General features: G+C 36.1%; 1 protein-coding gene across 7 annotated transcripts in view; it reads right to left on the reverse strand.

Annotated features, from left to right (window-relative positions):
• Eps8 (EGFR pathway substrate 8, signaling adaptor) overlaps window positions 1-19,580 on the reverse strand; it is a 161,587-nt gene that overhangs the window by 60,522 nt on the left and 81,485 nt on the right. For 4 of the 7 annotated variants that reach the window (XM_076854152.1, XM_076854151.1, XM_076854155.1 and 1 more), the window contains one exon: window positions 1,288-1,367. In XM_076854152.1, coding sequence (XP_076710267.1) covers window positions 1,288-1,346 — 59 coding nt within the window. In that variant the 5' untranslated portion in view covers window positions 1,347-1,367. The remainder of the gene's footprint in view (window positions 1-1,287; window positions 1,368-19,580) is intronic. The other 3 variants (XM_076854154.1, XM_076854150.1, XM_076854156.1) reach the window with 1 other exon arrangement.

Here is a 19,580-nt window from a genome sequence, read left to right on the forward strand (position 1 = left end):
AAGTGTTGATAAGTACAATACAAACCACATGACCCCAATGAGGACTCTCCTTGAGCCTCCTCTCAAGTGCCAAGTCAAACTGTAGCCTGGAGATTCTCCAAGGTTGGGACTATCTTGGAAGAGCATAAATTTGCCATATTTAATCAAGTTCTGAGTGGTAGTACAGTTATAACAAGTTCCCAGAGACTTAAACTATAATGAAATAGATGCTATTCTCACAAATACTCAAAACACAATTAACCTACAAATAACCCTTTATCACTAAATTTCACCTGCTCAACCCTATATCTGGCCTCATTACCAATATGTTATATGAAGTAAATACTGATTTATTAGTATTTTATTCATTTACTCAGTAAAAAAATTTATTAAGCTCTACAATCTAGAAGAGTAGGGAGAATGGGAGGGTACTGCCAATAATACAAGTACAAATAGTTGCATAGAACAATACATCAGGGTGAAACTATAACGCGTAAGATCAAGGAAAAGATTAACTTTATCAGGATATCCAAAAAGTTGACATTTAAGCAGAATCTAAAAGAATGAAAAGAAGCTCCAAGGGTAGGGAGAGAGTAACATTGCGAAGAGAGGCTCATGGAGCTGAATCAAGAAACAACATGGCATATATGGGGAGTGGGGTTTAATGTGATGTGACTGGAAGGATGAGTGGTTGGAAAAGTGAGCCAGATTGAGGGCTTTTTACATCATGCTAAAGAATTAAATTGTTATTCCCTAGATATGGTAAATATTATCTATCCTGAAGAATGACATGTGAAATATGTCTCACAATGGCCAGTATCAAATAACAAAACTATGCACAATGTAGCCACTCAAGCCAGGGTTGTGATTTCAAGTTATACCTGGAGCCACTGGGATTATTTCGTCTGTTTTATTTTGTTTTGTTTTACACAATGGTAAATATCTTGCCAGCATGGACTAAACAAGACTTAATCCTCCTCAAATGCCAATATTTTACAAATAATGTTAAAAAATGCTCCAAAGATTTTTGAAGCTCTGAACTAGAGTCTATAAATGCAATAATATATAAAATACTAGACTGAAACACCTTCCGACCATCATTGGGGCTGATATTAACTGTTTTATTCACAATAGACAAAATAAAATTTTAATGATAACATTGGTTAGTAATAAAAGGATAGGATATGTCAATGAGGAATGAGCTGCATTAAAAATGCAACTAATCCTTTCATTAAAAATACAAAAAAATTTGAAACCATAAAATCAAAATCCCCCCAAAACAAATTAAAAATAGACTTTTCAACTTACTTCATTTGAGATGGGTACATTCCAAAACCACTGGGATGATTAGAAATATGACCATTCATGGTGGCTCTCACTTCCGTGTGCGTTAAAAAAAAAAAAGGGCACATAAATTAGAAGCAATAAAAGTGGTCAGTACATCTCAGTTTTCAAAAGTTACTCATTCAACAAATATGTGTTACTGCCAGGAACGATGCTAGAAACACAGACATAAAGATCTCCACCCTCAAGGCACTCAGGTTCCAGAGGAATAAATGGACATAAACTAAGATACAACTGTCATTTAATACTGACATACTAACACTATCAACAAATTTAAGCAGGGAAAAGAAAAATCTAAAATATAGTCCTGAGCCTTCTAAGTACATAGGCATAACGCTATATTCTGCCCAAACAATAAATTCTCAACTTTGTAAGATGTTATTTTATTACTTCATTGTAAAAATGATATAGACTCATTAAACTAAAAAACTTGCAAAATATAGAAAAAAACAAATGGAAAAATATCATGCAGAAAGATAACCATGAAAACACTAGGCTGTGTGAGGCCCTGGGTTTGATCACTGCTGCTAAAAAATAAAATACAAATAAAGATAGTCATTTAACATCCTTGTGAATTGCCTTCCTTTTTCCCCTGTATTTCTCTTTTCTCTTTTCCTTACTTCAAAGCACATTTGACAACATATCCTATACATACATAATTTGAAACATCTTTTTTCAAGAAAGTGTTCCTTTATACATTCCTGTCACTTTTCACAAGAAAATATTTTTTAAATTAACATTAAATATTTATCTTGAAAAACTATTTTACAAATGGAACAAATTTCCTTCAAACAAGACAAATGAGTAAGAATAAGTAAAACATTCTTATCACCAAATAGAATAGCCTTCCTTTCTTTCATCTAGACAGCACTGCTATATCTGACTTATATGTATGCACTTAGGTATTTGGTTGTCTCTCAATTCTGTCACTAAACTATCTGGATCTTGTCTTACTTCTCTGACTTTTGTCTTTTCATATATATTATATGTCCTCAATAACTGAGAGGCAAAACACCTGCCTTCAGACAAGGGCAAAGATGGTGGAAACAACAATTACTGAGTGACTGCCATGTGGCAGGTTCTTAGATAACTAGGACTACTATGGTAAGCAAAATAGGTACCTCCCAGCTACATGGCCAACAGGCTAGAGGGAAAAACAGACATCTAAGGAACAAATGGGAAGTTATAAATTGTAGTTACTATTTGATGGAAAATTTCAGGGTAATATGAAGGCATATAATAAGGAAGCTTGATCCAGATTGAAAGGGAATTAAAGAAATGATATCCAAGACCTGGGAACTCCAAGTTAATTCTCATTCTTCAGATCTCAGTTCAATCACAATATCCTCAGAGAAGCTTTTACTGACCCTCCTGAATAAATGAAATTTCACTGTCGATCACTTTATTGTTAATAGTGTCAGTCACTATAAATAATTTTTCAAAGCATTTACCACAGGTATAATTTTTCATTTGCTTAAATTAATTCCTGACTTCACTAGACCATTAGCTCTGAAAGGGCAGGCACTTTTGTTTACATAGAATAGGTGTTCATTAAATATTTATGCAAAGAAAGAAGAAAGAGAAGTTAATGTCCCTCTCTTCAAAGAGGATATTGTAGTCTAGGGAGTCAAAATAAATTCATAAGAAACAAATAGTAAATAATTAAGTCCCAATGTATAGGCCTCTATATTAAACCCATCAGAGGTTCAAAGAAGAAAAAAAGCCATGCAGATTGCCCTCACTTTTAAAAGCAGCTCATAAAGAACGGTTAAGATTTGTAAAGAGCCTCAAAACACTCAAGTTTAATTCAAGCTTTCCTGGAAGTGTTTCCATATATATCCAGTGTTTAAAAGTAAATTTCTGGTTAACTGGCCCAAGATATTAAAAGCTATGCTATCTCAAAATATGCTGGACTAGAATATTGAGCATTCCAAGATACATCAAGGGTCATTTGACCTTTATTCTCCTACATGCAGCAAGCCACAAAGAGTCTTTTGGGAGAGATGCTCTTCATATATCAAGACTAGAAAATAAGACTTGATCATGACAGACTGGTAACTGGGGTTATAGTTAATCTGAAGAAACTCTGATGTAACCCTTATCTTCTTCCCCCAGGTTTTATACACTCCCCCATATCTCTTAGTAACATCCCTAGAATTAGATGTTCATTTGTCCTGTCATTCCTCCACAGATTATTGTTCTCGTGTCTAAAAGGTATAGCTTTTTTAATTTCTTCAGATTCACTCTTGTGAAGATCCTTATGTAGATTAAATTAATAAAACTGTTGTGCTCTTCTCTTGTTCATCCACTCTTACATTAGTTGGGTTCCTAGACAGTCACACAGCCCAAATAAGAACTGAAGTGGGTAGATGGGATCTGTCCTTCCTACAGAGCAAAGAAATAGTGACTTCTGCTCTATATATGCAGTACGCATAAAATTACGTGTGGCTTACAATACTGTTTTCTTTTTTGTTGTTGTTTGTTTCCTTCCTCGATTTATACTTAGAAACAATCAGTGGTAAACCAATTCTTAAAGGAGGAAACATTTACTTATTTCCATGGCATAAATATTCCCACCATGGCCAATTTCAAGCTATCAATGGTTTATTAGCATCTTACAAAATTCCAACATATTTCATAGTGGACTGTTAGAAACTATAGGATCCTACTTCAACACCTCATTACTACATTCTGGAATTGGTACCAGGACAGAGGCCTGTAATAACATTATGGATCTAGAGCTAATATGTTAAGACACAGGCATTCAGTTAGAAGCCTGGAATTCTAACACTACCTTTGGTACTTACTGGCCTTTGCAAGTCAGCTAAACCTTCTGCCTCAATTTTTTAATCACTAAAATAGAGATGATCCTTGATCTTCCTAGCTCACAGGGCCAGTGTAAAGATTAAAAATGAAAAAAAAAAAAAGGAACAAGAAAAGTTCTTTCAAAACAAGTTGGTTCATTCAGTATACAAATTAAGCCCTCGGGGTTTGTGCTGATTTTGATCTAGTTTGCATTTTAAAAGAATGGCAGCTGGTTTTAATGAAAAGTGATAGCCACAGCATCCCTTCTTTTTGGTGTTTAATTCTTCATGACAGTCAAATAAATGCCTGGTTTGTGTTTTGTTTTAAGATAGTGATTTGTCTGAATAGAGAACATTGGAAAAGGGAATAGAAAATGTCAATTTGCTAAATTGAATTTTAAATATAGAAACATCTCGTTGGGCCATTCATTATAGTTTCATTTGGCACAGCTGCTTATGTGGCAATATGGTGGCTTGCAAATATTTAAACAGAGAAGTTACAATGCACACCTTGCAAAGGAAATGATTACAAATGTTTCTTTTTTTCCCTGTAGGCTTTTAATATATACATCCAACTTATAGGTAGATCGACCATATACACAATTTTAAAAGCAAACTGTTAGTAAGATATTAGTTGCAAAAAAACTTTATCAATCTAAAGTCACACAAATGCAGTTAATTTTACCAAATGTACTACCTGACTGTACTCAAATGATATATTAAAACCATCATAAAAACTTCCAACTATTTGATTTAGAGTCTCAACTTCCTTATGAAAATACTTTTTTATAAGTCACAGTTACTATGATTTTTATTATTCTGCACATAAAATAACATTCTTTGGCAATTACCAAAATAAAAAAAATGATAAAATTTAAGATCTAAATTAATCACACCAAAAATATTAAACCTGCAATAAAAAAAGAAGTAAATAGAATATATAAAGATCACTGGAAGAATAAATGAAGCTAAATAGCAAGTTATTTTTGTATCAGAAAGTTCCAAGATTACCAAATATAAATAAACAAAGTTTTAGATTCCCTTTTCTTTATTCTTACTTGCATCTGGTATTAGTTTTTAAACTGATGAATGAGAATACTACCTACTAGTCTTGTTACCACACAGCTCATAGCTCTCAGCATACTAAGCTGCCTTCAAATGCCTCTTCTCTCATTACATGCCATCGACTTGTTTTGTTCACTGATGGACTTGTTGGGTTTGGCAGAGTATCTTTAAGTATCTATATCTAGACTTCAGTTTATGTCTCAATCTAAGTTATAATTAAGAAGGGAGGTTATTATTAGCATTTAGATTTTGGCTAAAAGACCACTGAAACTTAATTTCTAAGAAAACTTTGTAAAATAATCTCCCAGTAATTTTGCCTAATACATTAAAAAAAAATCCACTTTAAACTTCCAAAATCATTATACATTCTACCTCTTACAAATGTTTTAATGTTTTAGATTAAGTGCTTTTCAATACCTTTTGTAAGCAATTTCAATAAAGACGCCACTGTTTTTGTTATCCTATCAAATGCATTTGAGATCCAATTAAATGTTTAGCTAAATTGTTTTTTTTTTTATTTTCAAAACTTTTAAATTTTTTAATGATTTTAGATTTACAGAATTTATGATGCTAGCACAGAGAGGTCCTGTATCCCCCATTATTATTATTCACTGCAGTTGATACTCTCTATATTTTTTTTAACCTGATGCCCTTTTCTGTTCCAGGGTCCACAAGGCTCTGTTATATTTAGTCCTTACATCTCACTATGCTCCTCCAGGCTGTGGGCATTTCTCAGACTCACCTTGCTTTGGTGACTGTATTAGTTTCCTAGGCTGCCATAACAACTTATGACAAACTGGCTTAAAACAACAGAAATTTATTCTTTCGCCGCTCTGGAAGATAGATGTCTGAAAGCCCTTGGCTTGTAGAGGTCTCTGCCTCCATCTTCATTTGGCCTACCGCCATGGGTGTGTCTATGTACAAATTGCTGTCCTCTTTTAGGGGCAACAGCCACTGAATTAGGGGTCCAACCCAGTCCAAGGAGAACCACAGAGGCATGTGTCCCTCTCATCACACAGTCACCAAGATTCCATGCCTTGCGCATAGCTTGTCACTGCTCTTGCTCACCTCAGTGCTGCCTGCGGTGTGTCTGGTGTTCCCACTGTCAGGGGCCCCTCTCCCCCCCCACACAGCACTCTTCAGGAGTCACTCCCCACAGCCACACTTCAGGGCCCAAGAACTCTAGCTGCTTGAGGAGGGAGTGCTACAGAGTTATTTGGAATTCTTCAGTATAGGAAATCTGACTGTTTCCCCCATTTACTTATTTATTCTGCATTTTTAAAAACTAAGCTGAAATGATGGGAAAGCATTAAAAGGGTTTAGATGTATCCAATAGCAACTCTCAAGTGTTTTCTACAAATTTCCTATTTCAGGTAATTCAGAAAAGAACTGAGCTACAATTCAGTTCTGGGGCGGGGGGAGACCAGCAGTAAGGCAAATGGAGACAGGAGGGAGACCCAACCCTTAATGAAAACCTTTGGCTAACACCACCCAAAGAGTGTCAAAATTTAGAACATGGTCTAACAAGTTCAAATCTTCCTAGAAGTCCAAAGTGTTTGAGTATGGATTCTCAGAAGAGGCAGAATCATCACTGTGGGCATTTTCTCCCAGGAAAAGAGTAAAACTAGAACATTTCCTCCAATTCCATTTATAGTTGACCACATTTCAGGGAGTAACACTTTGGAGTGAGAAGTAGGGAAATCCATCCCACTGGGCTAGCCCCGCTCACATTTTTCAAGTCTCTGCTTTTCAAAAATCGGCCTCAAGTGCTAGTAATCTCTAATATTCTATGATCCTTAGTGGAAAGTCTCCTAAATTAAACTCTGTGCCATTGAGCAGTGTACAACAAAAGCCACTGGGGGGAAAAATGAGGATCGATCACATGAGATACATTTTATTGCTGGATATGCTTTTCACATGGTGGTGCCATATGCTAAATTAGGAGAGTTCAACATATTTGCTCAACCAAGGCAAACAAATAAAGAGCTACCAGGGCCTGATGTTACCCAGCTGGGTGGGAAGACAGAAAAACATGCTATAACTATCTTTAATGAGATTAAAACTTCTGAATTCAGCTTTCATTGTGATTATTAAATGGCCTCTAAAAATTGTATATCAAAAAACATTACAGGTACAGTGGGAAGAGTTCTCACCCACAGATGACATATTTTAATATTTAACTACCTGTTACCACATGATCATGTCCCTTGTGTTACTTAGAGCAAAGGACATTAACAATAAACAAAATACTACAGGTGATTTACTTTGCGTTTTCAGCACGGGTCCTTAGGAAGATCAATGTTTTATAAAATGAACATGTTTGGAAATGTTTACAATCTAGAAAGTGGGAAGAGTCACTCTTAAGTAACTGGATTCTTTTTCACTTTTCTAAATCATACAAACGTCCCTCTAAGGTTAATTTAACTATTTAACTGCAGATGATTTTTTTTAAAGTAATGGATTGTTAGTTTTTAAAAGGTTAAATAGAGCTTCCTAGTATACTATAATATAGATGCTTATATGTCCCCCAAATAACCTCTCATATACTGTATAAAAAGATGCTATTTAGTATTTCAATGTCATCTTTTCTGCCTGCCCTACTACTCAAATATTGATTATTTTGGTAGAAGAACAAGGAAGCCTCACAGCTCATCAAAGGATTTTTTACTGTTGCAATCTGTCGGTTCTATTTTTGCAAGTCTTCACTGATCCGATTACCAGCATAATTGTTATATGGGGACAGGTATTTGCTTTATGTACTTCTTTAAGTATCAAGAGTGTATCAAGTTCAACAAGTATGCCTTTATAAATCTATAGGACAGGGACTAGGACTATAGCTCAGTAGCAGAATGCTTGCCTAGCACGTGTAAGGCACGAGGTTCAATCCTCAGCACCATATAAAATAAGTAAATAAAACAAAAGTACTGTGTCCATCTACGACTAAGAAAATATTTTTAAAAATAAATAAATAAATCTATGAGACATTCATGATTGGGTAGATAAGTTAAATACCTGAATCAATCTTAACTACTTATTCATATTGCTCTGTACCTTTTAATATTTTAATCACATATAAATACAGAACATGTTCCACAGAAACATAGAAATACTCTCCTTTCAAAATACAATTTTTTGTTTCTCTTCAAGAAACAAGGCAATTCTAATATGCTATTAGAAAGTGATGTGTTAAAGATAAGACAAAACAAGAAATCAATTCCTTTAATTGCCTGAATATAAAAATAATCCAGATTATTAATAGGTAACACAATTAAGAAGACAAATCTCTGGTACCTTATCCACACACAGAAGAACCTAGGACAAAGAAAAACCTTCCTTGAAAATTTTCCTACTCTTATGAAGAAACTTTTTTTGGGAGGGGGGAGAGGAAGCTCATTTAAGAAAAGACCACATTGTAAGCAATGTAGGGACAGCAGAACACAAAGCTCCAGGGAAGCAGTAAGGTGGAACTAGAGAAAACAAAATCCCCCTCAAAACATGACTGAACCGAAGAAGGCAAGAAGAAGCTTTTTAGAAAATGAGATACAGTGGGGAGAGATACAGTGTGAAACGGATCGCTTACAGCGCAGGCCAGGAGAAGGCACCTGGGGATGGGTGGGGAGGGCATCCTGGCCACCAAAGCCTCCCTTTACAGGCTGAGGCCGTAGAGAAAGGAGACGGGCAAAGGCAAGCCAGGGCCTGGCGGTTAAGGAGCCCACCTCCAGCGTGGAGTTACTGAGGAACCACGTGAAGCTCTGGGAAGTAAGGAGGGGTGATGAAGACAGAGACCAAGTGAGAATCCTTACCAGAGGGCAAATTCTAATGCCAAAATTTTTTTTAATTTCTTTTTTTATTTTTTAGTTCTAGGTGGACACAAGATCTTTATTTTACATTTATGTGGTACTGAGGATTGAACCCAGTGCCTCATGCATGCAAGGTGAGCACTCTACCACTGAGCCACAATCCCAGCCCCCTAATGTCAAACTTTTGTTACACCAAAATTCAGTGTTTACTTATGATGTGGAAATGTCATTCACAACACACTAGGAATACCTTTCCGTCTATGTACAGCCTTCTGTCTGTAACAATTATGTCCTCCCCAGCTCTAGTTCTATGTCCCCTTACTTTTGTACTTTTACTCTCCACCAGACCTGGACATTTCCTTTCACACTCTCACACCCTACCTGTTCTACCACTGGTCTATCATTTTTTCGCTGCTGCAGACCTCTTCCAGACCCCCACACATTCCTGCTGCAGCTTAACTGACTGCTCTGAGGCCTCCTGCAAGCTCTCGCTGAGGGATCCAGACCCACCATCATCCCCTTGTCTTTCCACTGCCTTGAACCCTTGCTTCCAGGATCCCAAGTCTCCCTCGTTCATGCCTGTACTTGTTCTTATTTTGATATATCAAGTACTTCTAGAACTTCCTGAGAAAGAATGTAAGAATGGCAGACTTCTGAAGTTTTACATGACTAAAAATGTGTTTGTTCTGTCTTTATACATGATCAATATTTTGCGTGGTTTCAAACCGTAGACTGGAAATTATTTTTGCCACACAATTTTGAAGCCGGTGTTCTTCTGTGGCCAGTGTTGCTGCTAAATGTCAGGTGCTGCTGTGATTCTCAATTTTGTACAGGGTAGCTTCTTCTTTCTGAAGTTTTGTGAACTTTATTATTTTTCTCCTGAAATCCTTAACATTTCATGGTGATATAGATCAGTACAGGTGCTCTTTTAATATATATACATTTCAATATATTGGTAATTCATGAGGTCTTTTCAAACTTAAAAATCATTGTCCTTAAAATCTGGAAATTTTTCTTGCCTTATTTCTTTAATACCTTCCTCATTAAATTTTTTCCCTTTATCTAAAAATTTCAGTTGTTCAGAATAGAAACTCCCACACTTATACATTGCTAGTGGAATTACAAATTGCTACAACCGCTCTAGAAAGCAGTGTGGAGATTCCTCAGAAAACTTGGAATGGAATTACCATCTGACCCAGTTTTCCCACTCCTCAGCATATACCCAAAGGACTTAAAATCAGCATACTATAATGACACATCAATGTTTACAGCAGCTCAATTCACAGTAGCTAAGCACCAACCAACCTAGGTACCCTTCAACAGATAAATGGGTAAAAAATTGTATGTATGGAACATTACTCAGCCATAAAGAATGGCTTTATGGCATTTGCTGGTAAATGGATGGAACTGTAATGATCAGGATAAGTGAAATAAGCCATTCCCAAAAAACAAATGTTCTCTCTGATATACAGATGCTAACTCACAATAAGCATGGGTATGGGGGGTGGGGGAAAAACAGAAATTCACTGGATTAGATAAAGGGGAATGAAGGGAATGGTGGAGAATGGGAATATGAAAGAGAGTAGAATGAATCAGACATAACTTTTCTATGTTCATATATGAATACATGACCAGTGGAACTCCCCAACATGTACAACTACAAAAATGGAAAGTTATACTCCATGTATGTATGATATGTCAAAATACATTCTACTGGCATGTATAACTTTTAATTACTAAAAATAAATTAAAATTTGAAAAAAAGAATAGGAACTTCCAGACTATCTCTATTTCTCTTGTCTTTTCTCTTTGGTTTTTCATTTCCTAGTATTTTTGTTCTACTTTCTAGGTGGCTTCCTTTACTTTATCCTCAAAAACATTTTGAGTTTTTCATTTCTCCTGTCAGTCTTCAATTTCTGGGAATATACTTTTAGTCTCTAAATGTTCCTTCTATTATTAATACCTGTTCCTATTTCATGATTGTAGCATATTGCCCATCAATAATGATATTTTGAAGTTTTCTTCTCCCTTCACTGTCTCAGTTTTTGCCAATTTCCTTCTTTTTCCAGGTTTCTTTTAGTTTAACATTTTTAATTATATATAGACATGATACCTTTATTTATTAATTTTTTAATGTGGTACTGAGACTCAAACCCAGTACCTCACATGTGTTAGGCAAGCATTCTACCAACTGAGCCACAACCCCAGCCCTTCTTTTAGTTTCTGAATTATTTCAAGTATCTGGTTTTGAACAGTCACTATTCTTATCGAAATTAAAGCCCTAAAAAGCTGAAAAAAAAAGTCAGTGTCCACGGGTAAGGCTTGTGATCAGGTAGTCTTTGCTGCAGGGCCTCCTGCAGGGAGATCCCAACTGTAAGTATCCATGAGTCTTCCCCACAGATGGATCAGATTCTTCAAAGAAATGCCTCCCAATTTCTCTCCTGGAGATTATAAAGCTGACTGAAAATCTTTCAACAGTAAGTGAAAGAAGTGGGCAGGGGAAAGGGATTTCACACTGTTCAGTATGTCACTTCATCTTCCATCTGTGCCTTGATATCCCCACCTGAGTTCTCCAGTTCACATTCTTCTGGAAGTAAAGGGCCATTCTTACTGGGTATGGGGAGGCAGATGGGCTCTCAGTTCTTCAAACTTAACTCTTCCTACTTAACCCTTCTAATTTCAGTCTCACCCTCACTGTTGAGCCTCTGGGAGGTTCTAAAGTGAGAATCGGGTTGCTTCTTGGTATCTCTCACTAGCAGCTTGGGTTTCAGCCTCCTGGGATTTCTAGGTTAGTAACAGTTACCCATAGGCTTTCCAGAGTCCCTTTTTCTCACTGGGTTTTTAAGATTCTTTACTGTTATTTTAGGAATAAATACATATATGCTTAGTCTGTCATTTTTCTGTAGCATATTTTGATTGTCTAAACATTAATAACTATCTGTTAATGAACAACTCAGAAGGAATATCCAAGTCACCTCTAATATGAACTTGAGAGCTTCAGGTGAGCTATGAAATATGAGCCCAAGTTTATACTAAAAATAAAGGTACCCTACTAGCCAGAGTGAATATAACACACAAAAAGGAGGAAAATTTACTTTAGATAAAGTCAGCTGATATTTTGGTAGTATATGCTTAACTACCTTTTGTTAGTATAACAACAAATACTGATTCTGAATCCCAGAAAAGAAATGACATGATAATGCGTGAAAACGAGGCAATATCCACAACTCAACCAGGCATTGCTGTTTATGAGAAACTCAGGCCTTAAGTGCTTTTCTAGGAATTAGATCATAGCTTTGAATGCACAATAGTTTGGAGTTGAAGGGGGTGTTTTTTTAGGTTTGTTGTTGTTATTGTTTAGAAAGTTTTGAAATGGCTTTATTGAGTTATAATCAGATTTTTTTTAAAAAAAGAGAGGCCCATTAAATGAGTAGAGGTGGGAACAAATTCTTTCTGATCTACCCCCAAGGAAAGGCAAAAATAGTTGTATATTACTCTGAAGATCCACACTGCCTAAAAGGTAGCATGAAAATTTCTTTTCTTGAGTTCTATATAGTCAAAAAATTAAAGAAAAAAAGTTAAATTCAATGGGAAAAATTAACTAAGGTCTCTAAATTCAGATTTAAAAGGCAGTGAATACACCCTTTGATTGTGGATAGTACTACCTCTGAAGAATCTCTGCTCAATTATAAAAATGGAAGTTCTTTTTTTTTTTTAAAAAAGGGGGGGGGCATTAAAGTTCCCCACACATGAACTGGGGGAAATGTGCACATATCTCACCATTTCACTATTACAAAAACAATAATGCTCATTTTACTTAATTCTTAACACTTTTAAGAGGTAACCAGAACCTCTTATTTCTGTTTTCATAAGGAACCTGAGGCTTACAAAAGTTATAAGTGAAGGTAAAGGTGGCCATGACATTAATGGCTAAGATATACCATGACTAAGCCATGACCCCAAGTCATACTTTTAAATACTCATATATAAATATTTTCTTTTTGCTAATGATAAATCCAGTATTTTGATGTTGACTGAAGAAATGTCAACAGTGAAAAATTCAAAGTCAAAATGACCTTTATAAATCATTATTCAAACAAAATTGATTCAACATCAATTGGCACCAGCCAATCTGAGTACTAACTCAGTCATCCACTCATTCACTTAAGCACTATATGCCCACCAGCACTCTACAGGAGCACTGTCTAGTACAACTTCAATGTGTTGTATCAGCACTGCTCAACACAGCTCAGCACAAGTGCCAGGCACTTGAGATGTGGCTATTGTCAAGGAAAAAATGAATTTTAAATTTTGCTAAATTTAAATTAGTTTACATTTAAATCTAAGTAGTCACATATGGCAAACAGCTACCTTCCTGGACGGCACAGTTCAAGATATTGAATACACAGTTCAAAAAACAGGCAGAGTTCCTGTCATGATTTGGATAAGTGGTCCCCAAAGGTCCACATTACAGGCTTGGTTGCCAGCCTATGGTACTAGTGGGAGGTGGAAAAACCTCTAGGTGGGGTAGAGCCTAGTTAAAGAAAGGTCACTGGGGTTAATCAGGACCCCAACCTCTTCCTCTCTCTTTGCCCCCTAGCTGCCAGGAAGTGAGCTGTTTCCCCTGCCACATGCTCCCACAGGACCAAAAGCAATGGAGCCAACCAATCATGAACTGAACTCTCTGAAGCTATAAACCTGATAATTTGTTTATCTCATGTATTTTGTTATAGTGATGGAAAACTCACTAACACAGTTCCTATCTTAACAGAGCTTAAGCTCTAGTGGGAGAACAGCATAAGTAAACTCACAAAGAAAATTACAAATTGTGTTCATTGCTTAGAAGAAAAACATAGAAAAAACTGTATTCATAAGGCTATAAATTCAGACCGTGCCAAACCTAGCTATGAGTTCTAAAATGTATGGGACTGACTGACTGATTCTGAAAATGCTATCTCAGGATTCCCCATATAAAATCCAGGACAATTAGCGAACCATTGAAATAAAAAATGTATGTATTTGCTAAAAGTGCTGGTGCACAGAAACAGCACTTTCTTGATAAGGAAATGTATGCAAAACTAATTGTGAACAAAAATGCTGTTGGTCATTGTACATCAGGTTAAAATTCTAAATAAATACCACAGTAAAGTTGAGTAGAAATGAAGCAGCACAAAAAAAAAAAAAAAAAAAAGCAGAAAACATTCACAGTACTTTGGGTACTTTTGAGTTTTAAGAGCCTGAATCTGCTGAGCTGGGAAGTTAGGGAAAAACAACTAAACTACTGTTCCTCTTGGGCAGAAATGGGACTTTTTTTTATAGTACATGTCCATTTAAGAGCCAGTGTCAATTTATAAACCCCCACAAAATGTTTGCTAGGAATTACACATTGAGCACCTGGAATTGAAACAGAACAAAAACACAACCGTTTAGAGTGGATTAATAAGTGTTGGAAAAAAAGCATTTGGATCTGCAGGTGAAGGAAAATCAGCAAAAATTTCATGCTCCTGGATTATATTGTGGATTTTTGTTTTGGAATTTAAGATGAATTTGTTTGGGAAAATGGGCTATTTGAGGTCAGAAGGAAAAGGAAATTTGAAAAGGGAATTATCACTAGGGCTGGTAATGCCACATTTGCATTTCTTTCTTTTCATTCCCAAAGTTCCCATCTCTAAGCAACTGGTAAAATAAATGGCTTTAGACTGAAAAAGGGAAAACTTGGGGAGAAGCAAAATTTGATTTAATGAAAAAGTGATGCTCATAAAAAGAGGTTTATTTTAACTTTACAAATAACACCCCAAATTAACTCTAGCTCTTTATTAAATAATCTGGTTATCATTTAACTAGCATAACTGTGGTCTCTATTTTAAGCCAAATGAGTATATAAAATCGATGCATTAAGAGAACTAGACTACTACTGCTGGAGGAAGTGGTGGGAGTTGAGAAGGGGAGCGGTGGCTGCTGAGTCAGGCACAATGTAACCTGCTTTGACAGACTATCTGTCACAATGACCTCATGAAGTAGGAGCATCATTATCTCCCCTTTCAGAGATAAGACAGGTACAAAATTTAACAACACATCCCATGTCAGAGAGCTAATAAGAAGAATTAAATATAGAATAAAATTCAACCACTTTGCCACATAATTTTACCTTGTTTTGGATTAACAAAAGCACATTGTCACATAACATCTAGAATCAACTAAAAGGATGTTTCTCTTTTCCTACACTTTAATTACAAATGATAGCCCACACATTTGCATAGAAAAGAACTGATGATCTAGCTTCACTGATAAACAAACAAATAAACAACAACAACAACAAAAAAAAAAACTAGACTCTGGAAGTTTATGAAGTAAAGGCAAGAGATATCCAGGATGACTAGAAACAATCAAGATAAAGGCTAAAGTGGCACCAGGGCAAAGACAACAGACCCAGAGTTTCAAAAGGACATGGTGTCATATTGACTTGTTGAGCAAAGTTCATGCCTATTACAGACACTTCTCTACAGGAACATATTTCCAATTGTATTACAGCTATCAATAAAACTAGAATTGACTCATACCCACCTTTAAGGCAACACATTATACAAAGCACGGGGACACATGAATGATCATGAATAATATGTGCTTTAAGGACTTTATGAAACTGTATAAATGAGACAACATGGTGTAGCTTTGCAGTTTCAAAAAGGCTTTTTTAAAAAATTATTCCTATGAATATCTCACTACTTAACTGAATGAAGATGTTTATTTCAAATCTTCTTGTAAGAAAAGATGGAATGAAATAACGTTCTAAAAACAAACAAAAAAAAAAGCATAGTGGAAAATATTTTAATTAGCTGAGCTAAAAACAGAAAATAGTTGGCCTCTCTGTCACCTCACAAAAACCGCACAAGCAATGAGTGGTATCAACTGTGCTCCCCATCCCATTCTCTAGCTCATCTTCATCCACACAGTAAATGACATCTCTGCCCTCCTGCCTCTCCTACCCTATCATTTTTATTGCCGATTTCCTTCTTTTCTCCAAATGGAGTGGAAAAGCAAATCTGAGTCTTCTTGGCTCCTCAGTTGTGCCCACTCTCTGATGATGTGCATCGGTCCTCCCAGAATCCAAACATTTTTCTGTGAGTAGAAGTAAATACCATTTTTGAACTTGTCATGGTGAACATCTCAGATGTCAATTTTATGTAGGTTCGTAATGAGATTAGAAAAAAAACATTGAATTCCAAAGCCAATACCAATCTGGTTTTCCAATACTGTTCCTAGCACTGTGCTCTTGGATGTGTCACTTAAACTCATAGATTCCCAATTGGTACGAATTAAACTGGAAAACTTGTGATTTTTGCAGCTGCAAAATCCAGTGCATTAGTCCAGTGATGTCGGGGACAAAAGCCAGCACCTTAGCTTAGCAACCTGATTTTTGCATATGAAATTGCCTATAAAGACCACCTGAGAGAGCAAAGCAGAGGGGAAAAAATGAATATACTGTTATCTTACTTGTGTATGGATGGGGGTATTACATAAATGACTGTTCTCTACCCCCAACAAACTCCAAGCTTGCCTACAAAGAAAAGTGTGTAACATGAGGATTGATTTTTGCTCTCTCATGCCCCCACCACCACCTGCCAGCCCCGGCCCCTGCTAAGCAGCTTTGGGAATGGCACATAGCAGCACACAGTAGCACCCTCAAACTAGCTAGGTGGGAAGACTTTCCTGCTCTCCTAAGAACTGAGATGCTCCATTCCACAATGATGAAACAGAAATTTTTCTAGGAAACAAGTGTTTGAATTTCATGAGATACAAGAATCAGTGTTTACAAGAACAGTGTTCAATCTCAGCTGTGACTGCTGAACGTCAGGGAAGGCCAGTTTTGCCAAAAGCCACACAGCTGCTTCCCTGCCATGAAGGAAATCAGATAAGACAAAACAGCATATTCTTGTAAGAACGTGGTGAGCCACACAGAAAGCAATGATCCCAACCTATCAAAGCCCAAATGACTTAGATTTAAAAAGAAGAATTTAAAAAACACAAGAAAAATTGACAAACTATCAATCCACTAATCATCTAACAATATAAATGAAATGAGCTAAGAACAGGACACACCTGCCTTGACAGACTAACTGTCACAATGACAATATCTATAAATGACCCCCAAACCTATCTAACTGCAAAGGCTCAAATGACAGTAATTCACTCTCAGAAGACAAATATGGCCCTGCTGTTGCTTCTTGAGAGGAGGAAGGAGCAAGCTCCTCCCATGGAGGAGGGAAAGCAAGCTCACCCACACAGCGGTCCCCTGCATTCAAAACCCACTTTCTTATTCCTAAAAGAAAATAAGGACAATACTTACGGCTTGCTTTTTCAGAACTACTGGAAGAAAAAAAAAAATCCACTTACAGAATATATTCCAATGTTTTCATTGTGGCATTGTGCTAGAGTGAGAAGAACATACTATGAAGATCCTCATCCCTGAATGTAAACCCTGACTCAAATCTTGCTACAACTTCAGACAAGTCATTATCCTCTCTGGGCCTCAATTTACTCATCTTTAAAATGAGGATACTTTGTTGTGAGGACTACATGTAAAAGGATACATAGAAAACTTCAGATATATTTCAATAACTACCTACATACTTACCAATGCCTTTATTTTCCTGAAGAGTTAAACATTAGAGAGAAATAGAAATAAAGCCATTTCCTTTAAATACTACTTCTAAAATCAAATTCATCGAAGTAAAAAGCAGTTGATTCAAGCAAATACTACTTGGAAAAAGTATATGATAGAGTAAACAATGTTACCAGTTGCAGTTATACCTAAAAAAGAAAAAAAAATCTTTCACTAATCATTTACAGTCTATCAAAATTTGCCTTTCTTCTCCTGTCATCCTTATTCTTTCCCATGTATAAACCCTCACTACCACCAGGCTCTATCCTCAATATATGTTTGCACTAAATTACTTTCAGGTACCTGCTCTTACCCCAAATATAGTTTCCACTGCCTTATACCACCCATCTAGCAATTTCTCAATCCCTCAATTCCCATCCCTGTTTTCAAGTCTTTCCTGACTCAACAATAATGATACACAGTCTTTGGTAATTATTTATCATGTTAACATTTTCAAATGAGGCTATGAAGATGCACTCTATTCTTTTCTATCTCCTTATACAATTCTTGGTGTGGCAAACTTGTATAGACTTTTGCAAAATAATCCCTGTACTAGAGTTGTGTTAAGGAGTATAATATGGATATAAAATAAGAGTCAGAGAATCTTAGTGTCCAAGGTGAGCATTACTGCCAATATAAATTGCTTGCCAAGTGCAGTGGTGTATACCTGTAATACCAGCAATTCGGAAGGCTGAAGCAGGAGCATAACAAGTTTGAGGCCAGCCTCAGCAATTTAGGGGGACCCTAAGCTTAAAAAAGAAAAGAAAGAAAAAAATCCTTTAATATTTACACCAATGACCACCTAACACCACTCCTGTCAGAAGCAAAACTGGTATGAAACAAACTAATTTAGAAGTAGAGAATTAAATTTTTATAAAGAAAATTAAAGATCAGACTTTCTGTAGTCACAATAGTATAAAACCCTCCACATTAACTGAGTGGAAATACTAATGAGGCGCTATTGTTAGCGTAGTCATCTGTCAACCATGATTGTAACATCTGAGCTGGAAAGCAGAACTTTCAGTAAAGTTTGCCTATTTACATCAAGGAGGTTCAAACTGACTCAGAGGAAAAAGTATTATCCTCTGACTCACCAAGACCACTTCCTGAAACACCCAGTATTTTTCTTGGAAGGAAGTCCATACAAATGCCACTTCTCTAGAACACTGATTAGACAAAATTGAACTTTAACACAAAATGGACAAAAAGAAACATTTTCCAAACTTACCCAGGTTTCAAAGTAGAGAGCTTTCCATAAATACATGGGATCATAAGAGGAAGACTTTAAAAATAGTCAAATTTGATAATCCAAAGTATATTATATATTATCAGCCACTAACTTTGCATATTCCTCTTTATACTATAATATCTTAATGATAAACAACTTCCTAATTTGAATCTATGAAATTTAACTGTTTTTAGCTTCAGTCACTTTTATTTTCAAGGTAACTTTTTCCCCTCTTTGAATTAACTGTGTAGTCAATGTTGAATAATTTATACAAACAATTATTATGTCCATATATGTGCCAAACATTTTTACAAACTCTTTGCCTGCATTAATTTGATGGACAAACAAAACTCCTCTAAGAAGCAGGTATATCTCACAGATGAGGAAACTGAGGCACAGGACAAGAAAGCATCTCTCCCACAGTGAGTGCATGGTAAAGCCTCCAACACTGGAGGCCAGTGCAGAAGCCCAATCTCTCAGTTTCTACACTCTGTCATGGGTGTGAGCCCTCCCTGCTTCAGAAGATTTGTTAATATATATACACACGTACAATCCACATACACAGATATGTATTAACGTGTCACATTTATATAATCTGTGCCTAAATTCAGGATTGTCCTTGTCCCTCATTAATCTACAAATTCTGATGTAAATATGATACTTCTAGGATTTGGGTACAATTAATAGCAAGTCTTCTT

The sequence above is a fragment of the Callospermophilus lateralis genome, chromosome 4 (genome assembly GCF_048772815.1).
Source record: "Callospermophilus lateralis isolate mCalLat2 chromosome 4, mCalLat2.hap1, whole genome shotgun sequence".
Taxonomy (NCBI): domain Eukaryota; kingdom Metazoa; phylum Chordata; class Mammalia; order Rodentia; family Sciuridae; genus Callospermophilus; species Callospermophilus lateralis.